This window comes from Trachurus japonicus, chromosome 24 (assembly GCF_045865225.1).
Source record: "Trachurus japonicus isolate A0001 chromosome 24, Traja_1.0".
Classification (NCBI taxonomy): domain Eukaryota; kingdom Metazoa; phylum Chordata; class Actinopteri; order Carangiformes; family Carangidae; genus Trachurus; species Trachurus japonicus.
In genome coordinates this window covers 1819560-1837136 of record NC_140930.1, presented here as the reverse complement: position 1 = coordinate 1837136, position 17577 = coordinate 1819560, and the positions used below count along the sequence as shown (strand labels likewise).

Sequence of the window (17577 nt, the reverse complement as noted above, 5' to 3'; positions counted from 1 at the left end):
CATCTTCTTCACAGCAGTGACTGGACAAACTTCCTCCTCCTCCTACATCGCTGTCAGAGCTGGAGATGACGTCACTTTGTCCTGTGCATACCTGATAAATGTTCAACGAGAGTGTGACAGGACTGACTGGATCTCTGATGGTTCAAGATTCACACGGCTGGTCAAACGTGGGGAGATTGTTAAAGTAGACAACCCTACATCAGACAGACTGAGTGTCACAGAGGACTGTTCTCTGGTTCTAAAGAAGGTCTCAGCTGGAGACGCTGGTCTCTTCGAGTGTCGACATCTCGATCTAGGACAAATTTTTCACTTCGATCAGGTTTATCTGTCTGTTGTCACCGGTGAGTATTTACACTGAAGCATCTCACTCATTGTGATTATTACAGTGATGAAGCTCATTTCTCTCTCATTGTCTCTGTCTTCACAGTGACTGAACATGATGATGGTGATGAGGTGACGTTGAACTGCTCTGTATCAGCTGATAGGACAGTCAGACACACAGTGAAGTGGCTGTATGAGGGTGAAGCTGTGGGTGAAGGAAACCCAAACATGAAGTCAGCTACTGTCACGTTTCCTTCCTCTGATCTCAGCAAGACAAAGAATCAGGAGTCGTTTCAGTGTCAGGTCATTGATGATAAAGGTCAGCGGTTCAACTTCACTGCTCCGACCTCAGGTCAGAAACCAGGTGAGAACATGATGAGCTCCTGCACATGAGGGTTAATAAGCTGTTTCCTCACTGCACATATTTGTTGGGGTTTGTTCTGTTGTTGGTCCAGATGGCGACACAACAACAAGAACTACAATCGGGGAAAAACCTGGGATGGACCCAACAGCTCCACCTGTCAGCAACACCTCACCTCCAACCTCAGGTGAGAAACCAGAATTACTAACAACACTTTTCACTGCAAGACACAACAACTGATCCCTACACAACATTAGAAGGTACTTACTCACCATCAGCTCTCTCTCTCTCTCTTTTCTTCTCCTTTGGTTTGACTTGTTTTTATTTAAACTAAAAAACGGGGGGAAAAGAACGGAGTTGACAATTTTTCAAAATTAGGAACATTTTCTTCAAAATACCCAATTCTACTGTTTACAAATGTCTTTTTTTCCTTTTCCCTTTTTGAATTTAATAATACAAAAAAGAGGTTGCATGAAGGTAAAGGTTGATATTTCAGAATAAAAGCCCAAAGGAAGGAATGGTTTTTGTATACAGTGAGACATGTTTATGTCTGTGACTTGGTCCAGAGATGAAGCTTCAAATTTTGAGGTTGGATCCAGAAACCCGTGTGCAGCTTCATGGTCTTTGATTGGTTCAGTTTGTTGGATCTGATGTGAAGAACTGGTCTCTGCTCTCGTCTCCTCCACAGCTGCTTCAGGTGGTTCTGCTCTGACATTCATCATGTTGCTGATGCGTGTGGCTGAACTCCTCCTCCTCACTGTGATCACTGTTCTCCTCATCAGAGCTGCAGGTGAGAACATCCACTCCCACACCAGTTCAGCCTCACTCACTCAAACTGGGAGTTTACTGCTGACCTGAGACTCTGTGCTCCATTTTCCAGTGAAGCAGAGAGCAGCTGAGAGAAGCCCAGCAGGGAGGCGTTCAGGTGCAGCAGCCACTCAGGTAAAGAGCAGATCAGACAGGAAGCCGTGGTGCCTTCAGGTTCAGCTGGGAGGAAATCTGGGGGTCTGTCCCATTCCTCCACACTTGGCTCAGTGCGCTTGGTTACGCACACACTTTGGTGACGTTTTGCCGTTTTATATTTACATATAGTGTGCAAGCATGGATTAAGTGGCCAAGCGTGTGGGGGGAGATTTAAAAGCAATCGGGACACACTTGACAAGTGCAGCCTGTGCCATTGCGCACAGTAGCACAACTACGATACACACACACACACACACACACACACAGCACAGTTTTAATAAACAGTGCTGCTGGATCACAGTCTCATCCTCAAGTGTCTCTATGCGCAATATTCAAATCATAAATGTGTAAGCCCAACTCCATAAGTAGCCTAAATAAAACAAACAAGAAAATCGATGATGAATATAAAATATGACATTAGAAAGTCATAATTATGAGATAGAAAGTTAATTTCATTTTATTGAGATTAATTCAATCGCATTTCCTAAACGTGGCTTGTGGCTCCCGGTGACGGCGGACTTCACCGTGGTGCATTGTGGGATTTATACTTGGCCAAATACCGCTCGGATGTGGTCTTACCTTAAAACAACACTAAGGAACTTTTCAACCTTCATATAATATTTTCATAACTTTTGTGATGGTACATCGACTTACAACAGGTTGAATGACACCTCTGTCATGGCCTGAGGGGGTCTGTATCATTATGGTCTGTATCGCCTTCACTGGCACTAAGCAGCTTTGAGGAGCATGGTAGGACACCGGCTCTCACTTAAGTTTCACTTTCACTTTTGCGAGTCACGACGAGGAGGGAGCAGCAATGCAGCACCTTTCTGTCAGATTGTGTACGTATGTGTGTTTACTGAGAAATGATCCGCTGGTAACAGAAACTTAGTTTGGACGTCTTCTGTTAATTTCCATGCACAAGGAGATCAGGATGTTTACGGCACTACGCGCAGGTGCTCATGGGAAATGGAGTCTTCCTTCAGGCAAAACACTACCGCTTTGGGCCACTGGCGCCGCCAAACTCAACCAAAATTGAAAGTTCTTTAGTACTGCTTTAAGTGTGGGTAAAGTGCAAATCAAGCGTGCTGTACTTTCTGTCGTTGGAGAAATGGGACACACTGAACACTGACACTAAGAACATGAACGCACACGCCAAGTGCCCAAGTGTGTAAGTGTGATGGAGTGTGCATATTGGGACAGGCCCAGTGAGTCTGTCTGGTCTCTGCTGTCAAACTCAGCTCCACTGTGTTGTGTTGTTGTTCACAGATGCAGCGTGTTGAAGAGGAAGATGAAGATAAAGGTCCAGTCGAGTATGAAAACTCTGTCAGACTCCACTGATCCACCACTTCCTCACCAGGAACTAGAGCCTCCTCCTGGTGGTCGTATCCCTCCGCCACTCAGACTAGTTCCTCACTCGTCCAGTGTGTGTGTGTGTGTGTGTGTGTAAATGTTTAGTTTGTCTTTGAATGAGCTTCCAGCCTGAACAGAGACTCTGTATTAGAAGTGAAAACTGTATAATGTGCTGATCACACAGTGTCTGGTCTCAGTGCACTGTGCATGTTTCAGTGGAGCTTCACTGTCTTTGCTGTAGATGTTGATCTTCTTCTTTAAACTCTGTGAAACTGGATCAGTCAGGACACAGACACTGATGCTCTTCTTGTTTTACTGCACAAACTTAGAAACTCTCTGTCATATCCTCTGTTTGTTCTCCTGTTTAGTTTGAGTTTCTACTTTATTTTGAAAGTCACTTTGTCTTCTTCCTGCCCCGTTGTGTCTAGCTTTGCCTTTGTCTCCCACATTTGTGCCTCGTTTGTAATTAATTTCTGTCGTTTTATTCTGCATCTTCCCTCCTCTCCCTCCCAGTTCACCTCTTGAACCTCATCAACCTGTTCAATCCTGTCGTTTACCCTCTGTGTTTTTGTGGGTTCTTGGTTTGGGTACATGCTGTCATTCTGACATCCCACCATTCCGACGTCTCGTCATTCCGAAATACCGCTATTCCAACAAGACTTTCAATATAAGGAAATGTGCGTTACTCAACAGGTGAGTCCCTCCTACTTATCTGGACTCTCTACTTCAGGACTCTCTATCTATCTGGCCTGTCTAGCCTCTACCTGGTTGTTTTACTAAACTTAACCAACTTGTTACATCATTGCCTAAACCCAACCAGTGCAAAATCTTTTGGGGAAAAAATACACTATTAAAGGAATTGTCGGAAAGGCAGGATGTTTAAAAAAAGAAAAACATTCCGTCTTTCTGACCATAGGAGGCAAGAACTGCCGGAATGATGGGACATCATCATCATCATGGAGCATTTGAGGCTCCCGCCATAAGCTTTAAGTAGCTTCTTGGGAGACCTGGCGCTCCACACATCTGCTTCTGTTCTTTTCTGCTCTGTCTACTAATGTCATGTGTGTTGTGCGAAATAAATACTGAAATAATACATTTGATAGAAAATTAAGTGTTGCCATTTAAATGATTAGAGGCCTATGTCGGACTGGTGGGATGTCTGAATGGCGGTTGTCCCCTTCTTGGTTTTAGGGGTTTCTGTTTCTTTGATTTTGGAGTCTTCTTATTTTTGTTTTCATTTTTAGTCAGAGACCAGTTTTGTTCCTTTCTATGACGTTCTGGTTTCCCGCCCATTGACCTTTTGTATGATCATTTTCTGTTGGACTGCCAGAGACCTTCTGTGCTATTGCTTTTTCGTAATAAATTACTTTTGTTGCACATTCCCTGTGGTTTTTGGTATCTCTAGCTGACTGTGACACATTCATCATTTACTTTTTCTGTCTCCACCCCAAATTCACTTTGTAGGAAGAAATTATTTTGGGGGAAATGAGGCGGAGTGCCTCAGGGCTGGATTCTGGGTCCTCTTCTTTTCAAACTCCACCTCCAAACCTCCAGAACCTCCCAGGAGTCCAGACAGTAAAACATTGAGAGCTTTGCTGCTCCTGTTCACACACACACGTTGAAATACTTCCCCTTTAACTCTCTGAACAAAATGGGCTGTAACCACAAAGCCACAATTTAGAAAAAAAGGCACCAAATCATCATCATCATCATCATCCTCATCTCTGTAGTTTCCCACCATCACTGTCCTGTAGCTTCAGCTGCAGGTGTCTCAGTCTGGTGGACGGCCTGTTTGACCCACTGCTACATCCCATGACAAACATTCACAACAACTCTTCACTCAGTTGCATTTAGGGACGACAACAGTTGCACAACTACATGCGCGACTCCTCTTCCTCACCTTCGTCTTTTTACTGTGATGTAAATGTGATTGTGATGTTTTTGTGCAAATTCAGCTTTAAGGTTAGCTTTAAATTGATTTGACAGTAGAGAGACAGGAAATGGGGAAGCAAAGAGAAGGGAAATGACATGCAGCAAAGGGCACACTGGGGGATTCGAACCGGGGCCAGCTGCAGCAAGGACTGCAGCCTCTCCACAAGGGGCGCTGCTGAACTCAGTGAGCTATACAGCACGCCTGTGCAATTCTATTTTTAGTCTGTAGTCTTCTTGCCCTGACCATGACCTTCGTTGCCATGTCAACCGTTCCTGTTTCTGATCGTCATGACGTCACTGTTCACACCTACTCCTCCCTCCTCAGTTCTCAGGAAACAAAGGAGGAACCAAAATGTCCAAAGAAGAGAGGAAGAGCTGCAGCAGAGAGAAACATCTTCACACGCTTAACATCCTCTTTTTCGTGAAGTCGAACACGTGTTGCAAACTCACTGTGAAGTTAACCACAGCTGTTGCCATAGTAACATCTGTGACTCCAGCCTCTTTAATTTTGACTGATTCTGATATTGTTGATCAGAAATTTGGGGATCATCAATGAGCGGCCGGTGCCTTCAGCGTCAGTCAGTAAAGTTTCTGTCGTCGACCCCTTTGGGTTCATTGATGAATCCACAGGTGAAGAGTTCAGTGGCTCCGCCCACATGATGACAAACACTCTTTAAGGAAGTGGCGAGAGACAGAGAGAGAGAATTAGGAAGTAATATAGTACAACAGGAAGAGCTAACACAGCCTCACTCAGACTCTGAGAGGAGAAACTCAGACACCATGGCTGAACTCCGGTGGATTCAAACGTGTTTTTCTCTGATCCTGCTGCTTCAGGTCACAGGTAAGAAAACATGACATCACTACTTCACATCGCTGCTGCTACATCGTTACATCTGGTTAGTTTGGTGTCTCGGCTCCAGGCTCATCACTCTCTGAATAGGATTTCATCAAATGCACAGGGAAGTGATGAGGACGTAACTTAAAGGGGTACTATGCAAGTCTGCTCGCTTTTCCACTGTTTTGGTTACGCTCCTCTCAGCCATGTGCATTTGTTCTCAATGAAGCCAGCGAAAAATCAATACAGAGCGGTGGATAACGTTACATAACATACACGATGTTACGACGTGTGTGTTTGTGTAGTCTTAACTGTCATCAACAAAAGATTATGGGTTACGGAGTGCGTTTGTGTTGTGGTGTGCAGAGACGAGAGCTGGGACACCGGGTCAGCAACCGAGTAACTACACTGATGTTACAAGGTTGGTTTTCAGCCGTGAGACGCCAGGTGAAGACAGAGAGCCTCCGTTGTCACTGTAACAAGTTACAAGTCATGTAGTTAACTATCACAATTACTCCGGAGCTTTTTAATTAAGGTAAAAATGTAGCAGAGCCACAGGAGAAATCCTACTTAGTTCCTCTTTAACACCCTGCAGCCTGCAGGTGGATGATGGGGAGGTGGAGGGCGGAGGTGACAGTAAGCAGGGCAGCAGGGTCACTGGCATCAAAGAGGAAGATGGGTAAACTCTGCAGTTTAAACAGTGCGCCAGATTGAGAGTGTTTGTTTGACTGAGTGAAGCTTGTCATGTGAGTGAATTGTATTTATTTATTTAACCTTTATTTAACCAGGCGGAATCAATTAAGAACAAGTTCTTATTTACAATGATGGAGTGAAACAATGCAGCTCGAGTTTTCTGCCTGAACTAACTTCACTCCTTTTATGCTGCTTTGCTTGTTGTGGGTCAGGGACGACAACAGTTGCACAACTACATTCACGACTCCTCTTCCTCACCTTCGTCTTTTCAGTACATTGTAAACGTGGTTGTGAAGTGGTGTTTTTGTGCAACTTTATGTGGTCTGTGGTCTTCTTGTTCCGTCTCTGACACTCGTTGCCATGTCAACCTTTTTTTTTCTGATGGTCATGTGGTCACTGTTTATACCTCCTCCTCAGTTCTCAGTAAACAGAGAAGGAACCAAAATGTCCAAAGATCTGATCTGTGTCCTGATAAACTGTGTGAAGAGAGGAAGAGCTGCATCGTCCAGTTACAGACGGATTAAGGCCATAAGTTGTTTTTTTTCAACTGTCATGTACATGTACTGATTGAGTGTTAGTGCTGTAAACAGTATTTTTTGTCACTGTGCTGTTTTGCACTGTCTTTGAGGTTGGTGAAATAAACTGAACAGAAGCTGAGTTCTTCTGACTGGACCATCGTTGTTGATGAAGTTGTGATGAAGAACCAACGACAACAAGCTCATTTTTCTCTCTCGTCTTCTTCACAGCAGTGACTGGACAAAGTAACTCCTCCTCCAACATCACTGTCAGAGCTGGAGATGACGTCACTTTGTCCTGTGCATACGTGATAGATGGTCAACATGAGTGTGACAGCACTGACTGGTCCTTTAGTGGTTCATTGCTGGTTAGACGTGGGAAGATTGTTGAAGAAGACAACCCTAGATCAGACAGACTGAGTGTCACAGAGAACTGTTCTCTGGTTCTAAAGAAGGTCTCAGCTGGAGACGCCGGTCGCTTCGACTGTGATCAGATCAGATCAGGAGCAGTTTCTCACATCACTGTGGTTTATCTGTCTGTTGTCACCAGTGAGTATTTACACTGAATCATCTCACTCATTCTGATTATTACAGTGATGAAGCTCATTTCTCTCTCATTGTCTCCATCAGTGACTGAACAGAAGGTCGGTGAGGACGTGACATTAAACTGCTCTGTGTCTTCATATGAAGACTGTAGAGACAAAGTGAGGTGGCTGTTTAGAGGTAACCCTGTGGATAAAGATCACAGAGACTTGAAGACATCACAGTCTGGCTGCTCAGCCACTGTCAGCTTTTCAAAAACTCATTTCATATCAAACGCCTTCAATAACTTCAAATGTGAAGTGACGGGCGGCTCCCCTGAGAACAAACACCAGTTCTCCTTCAGCCCTCGGTCGTCAGGTGAGAAACAGAGAGAACATGAAGATCTGTTCCTGATCTGACAAACTGCAGTCGCTCATTTTAGGGATTTTCTTTCTCTCTGACAGGAGAGGAAACTTCAACATCTGGAGACAAGGACAAGACATCAGACAAGACGACAGGTACATCTGTAGTATCTCTAAACAACCTTTCTGTTCAACTGTCTGTGGTTTGACTGAGAGAATAAGGCTCAGTCTGAACCTGACATTATTACCGAGGCATCATCTGATAAAAACACCAAACACATCAGTGAGAGACACAGACTGAGCTGTGATTCCAGGTGTTTTTACCTACAGAAGGATCCTTCAGAGAGAGCTGGAGGAGACAGTCTGTCTCACTCTGTGTCTGTGATGAGAGACTCTGCTGAGCTGTGGTGGTAGAAGAGTAGAAAGAGTTCTTCAGGCCTCACCAGAGACAGACACAGTCACTCTTCTGGTGTAGACGTAGACGTTTCTCTGAGTCTTCATTCATGGAGCGATGGTTGTTGAGTTACTTCATGTGACCTGCCTCACTCAGTCACAGTGTTGGTAATAACGGCGTTGGAGTATAACGGCGTTACTAGCAGCGTTATATTTTTCAGTAACGAGTAATCTAATTAATTACTTTTCCCATCGTTACAACGCCGTTGCCGTTACTGAGAATGTGAAGTGGCGCGTTACTACAGTTCGGTTGAATGAAACGCAAGGTGGTTTCGGCCACACGTCAGCTGCCTCAGGACAGCTGCATGTCGGCGAGCTAAGGTAACGTAGCTAACACAGCATCTGAGACCGATCAGCTGTGCGCCAGTGCAGCCCCTGGGACACAGCTCGAGAGTCACAGCGAGACACAAGCACCCACTCCACCCGAGCAGCAGCGGTTGGAGTCCGACAGACGGACTCCAATTATGACGCCTGAAACGGTAAACACAGAGCGATATCGCTCTGGGTAAACACAGCTGATGGATCGAAAAAAAAATACCGCTGGAGTGAATTTACTTTCCGTCACTGAAACATGTTCTTGAATGTAACTCGGTCAAGACGTATCCTCAAGATTTTTTTTGCAGTTCTGTTAGGTCAAGCTGCTGTAGCTGCTGACATCATGCAGCATGATGATGATGATGGTAAAATTTACAGATAAAAACAAGCGTTTTTTCATCAGCATCAGTAGAAATGACGGATAGAGGGGAAAAGGCTTTATGCACAGCTCCACTACTCCACTGCTCCTGAATCCGTGTGTCAGTCTGACCATTGTTCTGACTACTGAGGTCAGAGTCACAGACACACCTGGATTAATCAGTTTGTCCAATAATGCAAAACAGGAAATAAAGGAGCTGGTTGAAGTTCAGGAAGTAGGGGAGCTGTGCATAAAGCCTATTCAGTCAACCTTTATTTAGTGGGAGCATTGGGAAAAAAAAAAAAAAAAAGTTTTAAAGTAACGAAAAAGTTACTTTCTCAGTAACGCATTACTTTTTGGTTTAAGTAACTCAGTTACTGAGTTACTTTTTAAATGAAGTAACTAGTAACTGTAACTAGTTACTATTTTTCACTAACTTGCACAACACTGCTCAGTCATAGTCACCCTCCATGCAGGTTGTCTGACCTTCAACGATGCATCCAAAATCAAGTCTGCATCACAGAACAAGGCCACTTTTAATTCTTAAGTTACATAATTCCCACCTGGTTGTCTTGATTGTTACCATCACTGACTTCTCATAATTGATTTTAAATGATGGATGATTAAAACATGAAAAGGAGAAGCCGTGTTTGATTGTTAGTTTGGGGCACAAAGGTTTTGTGAGAGGCGGAGCCCCTTGGGGCTGGATCCTGGGGCCACTTCTTTTTAAACTCCACCTCCAAACCCCCAGACCCACTTTGCTGCATCTGTTCACACACACTTGTTGAAATACTTCCCCATTAATTCTCAGAACAAACTCTGAGCCGCAACCACAAAGCCACAATTTAGAAAGAAAAAGAAACACCCACACCAACACACCAACACATCCTCATCTCAGTTTTTTCCCACCATCACTGTCCTGTAGCTTCAGCTGCAGGTGTCTCAGTCTGGTGGACGGCCTGTTTGACCCACTGCTGCATTTACATCACATGACAAACATTCACAACAATTCTTCACTCAGTTACGTTCAGGGACGGCAACAGTTGCACAACTACATGTGCGACTACTTCCTCTTTTTACTACGATGTAAACATTGCAGAGTTGATGAGCTGAACTAGTGAAATCAGCTCATGTCAGTGTTTCTAATGTTTGATCCTGAGCTGTAAAACATCTGGATTCTGGATTGTGACATTCACTGCAGCTCAGGGGCCTCATTTATCATTGTGGATACACCTTTTTTTACGCCATTTTCCCCTCGTTTTGTGCGTACGCACTTTTCTCCGCCAAATTTGGGATCTATCAAGCCAAAACCTGACGGGGAAAAGTGCGGACATTTACACCCATTTTGACCCTGGCGTACGCCTTTTTTGAGGAACAGGAGGAATTGGCGACACCGTTGCTGAGTCAGAGAACTGCAGTGTGCCCGCGGATAATATTTAAAAGACAATCAAAGCCGTTAAGGAAACATTCCGAAATAAGTCAGTCATGTGCGATTTTCATATTATGATTATACATATATAAAGTTAAATACGATCATGTAACTTAATCGAAGTTAATATATATATATATATATATATATATATATATATATATATATATATATATATATAGCTTTATTTTACAGACTCCAAGTCCATTAATTGACATAAACAAAGAAACATAGACAAACAATATAGACAGCACACAGTCTGTCCACACACAAGCTAAAAACGGTACAGTAAATATATAAAGCGCACCATCAAACCAAATAATTGCAGATGAAATTGCTATCAAGATATGATCAAGCACACCTGTGTGAGGTAGCTAAATATGATCAAGCACACCTGTGCGGCAAGCATATAAATATCGCGCCGGTGCGCCTGTGCGTAATGGCACAACATGGATCCAGCTATTCTGGGTGTTTTGGACGTCCTCGCACGTGCCATGCGGAGGGAGCGGGTGTTCCGGGACCACCAGGATCTGCTGGCCCATGATGATGACTGGCTGATCAGCCGATTTAGACTCCCTAGAGCCGTGCTCTTGGAGCTATGTGCTGAACTGGGTCCAGCATTGGAAAGGAGCACCCGCCGCACACACGCACTACCAGTACCAACACAGGTAGGTCCATTGGCCACATAGCCTACATAGTTGTTGAATACTTAGTAACGTTGAATAATGAAACCTGTTTGCATTTTGAAATTCTGAAGTGACACATGATTTGGCACAGGTATTAACCACACTGGGTTTCCTGGCAACCGGGACATACCAGCGGGAACTAGCCGACAGGTGTGGATGATAACATTAACATTAACTTGTTCACCCTTGTGGCTGAAGCCCCTGCCGGGAATGATCTAATCCTGCAACATCTCTTCGTTATAGATCTGGGATATCACAGCCGTCACTCAGCGCCATAATGCCTGCAGTCTGGGATGGCATAATCAGGATGAATGATCAGTACATTCGGTTCCCTTACACTGTGGAGGAGCAGGCCAATACAAAAAGGCGATTTGCAGCAATGTCCGGTTTCCCCAATGTAATCGGAGCCATTGATTGCACTCACATTATGATTAGGGCACCATCTGTGAATGAATTCGTTTATGTGAATCGCAAACATGTGCATACGATCAACACCCAAATCATATGTGACGCCGACATGCTCATAACAAATGTAGTGGCACGGTGGCCTGGCTCTACACATGATTCATTCATCCTGACGCACAGCAGTGTGGGGGCGAGACTGGAGGCAGGCGCTGCGCGTGACGGCTGGCTTCTTGGTGAGCGCATACACACACTCATTCATTGAAAGCTGCTGCTTATAATCAACAATTTAAGGCTGATACTCACCCCATCTTTGTGACTTACAGGTGACAGTGGCTACTTCTTGAGGGAGTGGCTGCTAGTTCCCATCCCGGACCCACAGGGTGGCCAGGAAACCCAGTACAATGAGACCCATGCCTGTGCGCGCAGCGTTGTTGAGCGCGCAATCGGGCTACTGAAAGGCCGGTGGCGCTGTTTAGATGCGTCGGGTGGCAGGCTACTGTATCAGCCCAAGAAGATCTGCCGCGTCATCTGGGCCTGTGCAATCCTGCACAACATGGCCTTGAGGCGTGGGGTTGCGCTGCCGCCGGGCCTCCCTCCTCCCCAGCACGTCGATCCCGACCCACAGCCCCCTCCCCCTCCCCCTCCCCATTGTTAATTTACGTTAAGAATGTGTGAATAAAATGCTGCATTGTGACAAAAGACACGACAAGGAGATGCTTCGTTTATTTATTTTTTATTGCCTCAGTCAGTGACGTGACCGCAGCTGTGAGGGCTGCAATATTGTCAGCAATGCGCTGCTGACCCGCGACAATACGCTGCAGTGCTGCAGCGATTGACCTGTGGCGATGGTTAAGGTCAGTCAGCTGCTCCGCCACTGTACCGACTGCAGCCATCGTGTCCCTCTGAGCCTGCAGAGTGTCCCTCTGCGCTTCCAGCACCGTGTCCGTAAGGACCCCCAACCGGTTTCCCCCTGCCCTGCTGGGTTCGGATGCACGGCTGGGGCCTGGTGCGCTGGTGCCGGGGAGCGAGCTGGGAATGACCGTGCGGACCAACTCCCCCTCCTCGGTGTCATCCACCTCCGAGTCTGAGAAAATATGTTAAAATCCACATCATTTTCTTATTGGAATTAATTTTCTTTCACTGGACAGCCATAGTGGCGGATGAATGATTAAAACGGTGATTTACCGGGTTCATTTGTAGTCTGGGTCTCCCTCATGGTCATGTCCGAGTCCCCCTCCTCGGCCGGCACAACACCCTCCACCGACTCGGTGCCAATGACGTCCCCGATCATGACATCCACCGGGGTGAGGTCGGGGGTTGCTGGTCCCCCACCAGTGGCCGCCACACTTTGGCGGTGGGCGGACAGTCTTTTCTTTGCTTCTCTCTGTAACAATGGTAGTGACAGTGTTGACATTATTGCATTACAGATTATGCTGTATTAATATGCCATATTGCAGATTAAAACCCACTTTCAAATCGGCCCACTTCTTGCGGATTTCCGTCTCCGTCCTCGCCGTGGTACTTGCCTCGTTCACCGCTCTCGTTACCTCCTGCCACTCGTTTGTCTTCCTCTTGTTGGTGAGGCCGGGGCTGTGGCTGATTAGATGATATTGTTGCCGGACGAGAAATTGTTTGGTCCAACATGTGTTCATCTGTTGTGATTTTCTATGTGTTCTTAGTTACATGTTATTGTTCCTAAATACACGACAAGACGAAGTGATCATACAGAGTTAGTTCAAATACCTGCCGAAGAGGACTTTTTTCCTCGCCTGCACCTCACCAACAAGGACATGGATCTCACTCTCCGTGAAATTTCGCTTCTTCGCACGTTTGTCTGCCATCGTTCGTCTTCCACTGACGTCACTCCACAAATCCACAGCGCGCACATGGCTAATTTATATTGCAGGGTGCTGATTTGCATTGACCATATATGGTGGGCCTGGGCGTTTAGAGGGCGGGGTTGGAGGCGCGGTCACATCCGCAAGTTACTTGGGTCCGGTGTGATCTTCAATGGAACATTGCGGACACCTGTGCGTACGCACAGTTTGATTGATCTGAAAATGGTGTAGATATTTCGGGTGTACGGCATTTTCGGCTTTTCGCCGTACGCAAAAAAATAGTAGCAGTTTTACACCCTCTTTGATAAATGAGGCCCCAGAGCTGGAGTCTCTTACGACGTCACTTCAGCGACTGAGAGGAAAGAAAAGAACGTGAGTCATTACAAGGAAGTGCTGTAAAAAGGGAAGTAAACGCCTCTTAAAGAAGCATCAGTTCATCTGTCAGTCGAAGGAGAGGGGAACACGATGGCTCAACTCAGGTGGACTAGATGGATAAAAATTTATTTTTCTGTTTCAACAATTTTTATTGAGTTTTTAACAGTGAATTAACAAACAGACACACAAACAACAACAATAATAATAATAATAATATATATTTGAAAAATAAAGAATAAAAATATATAAAAATAAATAAAAAAAATTATAATAATAAAATAAAAATAAAATAGAACTTAGGATATCTTGCATATGCACATATACAGTATAAAAATACATATATATGTGTATATATATATATATATACATATAAATAAAAAATGAAATAAAAAGTTTACACAACAAAATGGTGGCTGCATTATACAAACAGTAATGAAAACCAACCCACCCTCCTCCCACGCCTTCCCCGACCCTCTAAACTCTTCCTGCGGTCTCCAAGACTTTGTAAGGATATTGGGGGTTTCTAGCCCGGGGCTACATGGATTCAACAAGGATAAATTGTCAACAATTCAGAAAGAGGAGGTTAGTACTAAGTAAATAAAAATGATGAAAATATTAGAAATGGTAATAATAATGATAATAATAATAATAATAATAATAATAATAATAATAATAATGCAGATTGAAAAGAGAAAGAAAAGGAAAAAACTAAAACAACAACAACCACAACACAAAGAACCCACACACACACACACACACACACACACACACACACACACACATACATACAACCAAAAAGAGAAGGGGAGGAGGGGAGGGGTAAAGATCTCACTTCAGTACTGGTATCCTAGTCCTCATTTAGCGAAATTTGTAAGCTCTTATAATATTCTAGAAAGGGGGTCCAAGTTAAAAATGTATTTTTTTGTGATGCTGGGTCTTCAGGTCACAGGTGAGGACTCACTCAACACGACACAGGACAGCGATCAGAACTTACAGCAGATTCAGTCTTATCACAGCTGAGGGTGTGGTTTGGTTTTTACACTTTAATGGAGCTTTAAAAGACCGTGGTTCTGCTCTGAGTTGGTGACGGTCCAGTTCAATGGACAGTGGGGACGTGTCCCGACCAACATTTGAGTGAACTAGTTTGGACAATAGTTGGATTTAAGTCACATTTGATATTTCTACTGTTCCCCTACATAAGCTGTATTTCCATGACAACCAATTGAGGCATGCTTGTATTTGATTGGCTGAGAGTGTGGGGACTCTTCGTTGTGTCCCTACATCCTTTGGGGTCGATGTGTTGGAGGACTTGGTGGAGTTTTATATTTCAGACTGTCCTGTAATTAACTAGTCCTGTCGTCTGAGCAACAGGTTGCTATGACCCGTAGTCTGGTTATGTTGCTAGGCGACATCTAGTGGTCATAGTGATGATGACTTGAGTGAGTGATAAAGTTTAATGACGTAGCCTACTATAAAGAGTCCACATGAGGAGGAGGAGAAGGTGGGTGAATGTGACAAAAGAGAGCGGTGTTTGATTCCAGTGTTGCCTCTATTATCTGTGACCGACTGTCAGGAGACAGAGCTGCAGGTCGAATCAGAGGGACGATGAAAAACAACTTTCACAAATGTTTACTTGGACTCAAGGATGAACTGATTAGACAACAACAGTTTTGACCTTGTGAAGGTGACATCTCACTAACATCATTCATGTTTCTCTCTCGTCTTCTCCTCAGCTGTCACTAGACAGGATTCCTCCCTGATCTTCAGACTTGGAGGTGAAGCCACTCTGCCCTGTGGAAACATCAGAGATCGTCAGGGTAAATGTGACGGTACCACCTGGTCCTTCGGGTCAGGGGAGCTGATTTCACGCGGGCAGCTAAATTCAGGAGCTCAGGATCGATCACACAGACTGAGTTTCACAGAGAACTGTGCTCTGGTTCTGAAGAATGTCTCACGTGAGGATGTTGGTCTGTACGGCTGCCAAGCAGTCAGACAATCAGGGCGACGACAAGGACCAGAGTCTCTGGTTCATCTCTTTTTATTTGACAGTGAGTGAAACAGTTTGTTATAAAACACTGAATCATCTCAGTCATTCTGATTATTACAGTGATGAAGCTCATTTCTCCGTCTCCACAGTGACTGAACAGAAGAACGGTGACGTGGTCCGACTCTACTGCTCTCTGTTTACATATGGAAGGTGTTTGTACTCACTGAAGTGGCTGTATGAGGGACCTCAGGCTGGTTACACCATCATGGAGAATAGCTCTCAAGACTGTTCAGCCAGTGTGACATTTACCTCGACTGATCTTCATCACAAGTCAAAGTATAAAGAGTCCCTCAAGTGTGAAGTGACAAATACAAACAGTGGTGAAGTGCAGGTGTTCCCCTTCAGCCCTAATGCCTCAGGTGAGTCAGACACAGGTTTGTTCATTAGATGGAGGAGAAGTTTGAAGACGACGTCATCTTTACACAACTTTAACACGGTTACTCATCTTCTGTTGTTTCTGTTTTATCTTCATTTACATTCAGTGGATTCAAAGGGAGACGGAAAAACAACTGGACCAGATGGAGACGGAGTAACAGCTGGACCAGATGGAGACGGAGCAACAGATGAATCAGGTGGTTCACATCCTACCTATCGTCTTCTCACCATCTCTGACCTCAAGCTTTAGCTCCATTATTGATCCTTTGACATGATGTTGTCGTGGGAATATTGGTCCTGCCGGTGGCGAGTCAAAGAACAAGACAGGAGAGGTAGCATGCACCCAAGTTTATTCTCCATTCTCCACAGAGAAGGGGAGAAGGGAACAGAACACAGAACTACATGGCAGGCAGCAGTTCAGAGTAGTGCCCCAAGAACAGAGGTTGCAGTCCCTTCTTATACCCCACTTTATGACTCTGGTTACTTCATTACTACAAGCACTTCTAGCTTTCTCAGACAATAAAACAATCAACAGATGTGTTACTCAACAAATGTCTACCCCAGTTGTTGGTTTCCCTATAGGAATTTACAACCTAGATCAGTTAGTAAACAAGGTTGTACATAGGTCATCCTAGTGTCCTTCCTCTGCCCCCAGGTTTATTATGGTCAATACACAAATGTCTCCACTAATGGAGTGAACAGGATTGCTACATGGTCTTACTACAACTACTTCAAAGACTATGTTACCACTTATTACAAAGAGAATACCCATCATAGCAATTTTCCACCACAATGTGATTCCATTGTGTTTTTTCACCAACAGAAAACAAACCATTTGTTTCTACATCTCTCTTCAGGTAGTTGGTGGAAGTACGTCGTTGTGGTTGTGAGTTTAGCGTTGCTCTTAATAATCGCTGTAGCCCTGATCAGGAGGAAGAAAAGTAAAGGTGAGAGAAACATCACAAACAAGACATTTTAATTAAAACTTCAGTTTTAGTGAAGCTGAAGTCAATTATCTTTTCTTTTTTTCAGGGATTAAAACACAGACACACGACAGCACAGTGAGTTTTCACATTCAGCGATTAGCTTCCATTCTGTCAGATCAACCTGTGCTACAACTGTTCTGAAAAACACTTTGTTTGAATGAACCTGTAAAGAACAGTTTGCACTGTGCTCTGTAACGTGTGCCCTGTGGTGTAACTAAACTTGACTGTGTTTCCAGAGGCTGAGTTTAAACCCTGCAGAGACTGAACCGGCTCCTCAGACCAGTCAGGACACGGTGAGATCCCACTACACCCAGTACACACTCAAACTCCAGTCTGACTGTACATTAGTCCTGTGTGGTTCAGCAGCACGTGACACAGTTTGAGTCCAAATTCACACTGTGACAGAAAAGGGGAAGTCAAGTTACACAACCCGCCGCCTCGACAGACTCACAT

General features: G+C 44.6%; 1 protein-coding gene across 1 annotated transcript; it reads left to right on the top strand.

Annotated features, from left to right (window-relative positions):
• Window positions 1–5342: 5342 nt before the first annotated feature.
• On the top strand, window positions 5343–16388 carry LOC146961083 (uncharacterized). Its single transcript, XM_085771656.1, has 5 exons — window positions 5343–5771; window positions 7205–7522; window positions 7604–7873; window positions 15450–15764; window positions 15853–16388. The coding sequence occupies exons 1-5, from the start codon at window positions 5711–5713 to the stop codon at window positions 16386–16388; spliced, it is 1500 nt and encodes a 499-aa protein (XP_085627782.1). The 5' UTR covers window positions 5343–5710.
• The last annotated feature ends 1189 nt before the right edge of the window (window positions 16389–17577 follow it).

Excerpts from the sequence above, each read along its gene's own strand:
- LOC146961083 (XM_085771656.1), top strand. The coding sequence starts at position 5,711 with ATGGCTGAACTCCGGTGGATTCAAACGTGTTTTTCTCTGATCCTGCTG. Across the intron at positions 7,874-15,449 it reads CTTCAGCCCTCGGTCGTCAG|CTGTCACTAGACAGGATTCC; the intron begins GTGAGAAACAGA and ends TCTTCTCCTCAG. Across the intron at positions 15,765-15,852 it reads TCATCTCTTTTTATTTGACA|TGACTGAACAGAAGAACGGT; the intron begins GTGAGTGAAACA and ends CCGTCTCCACAG.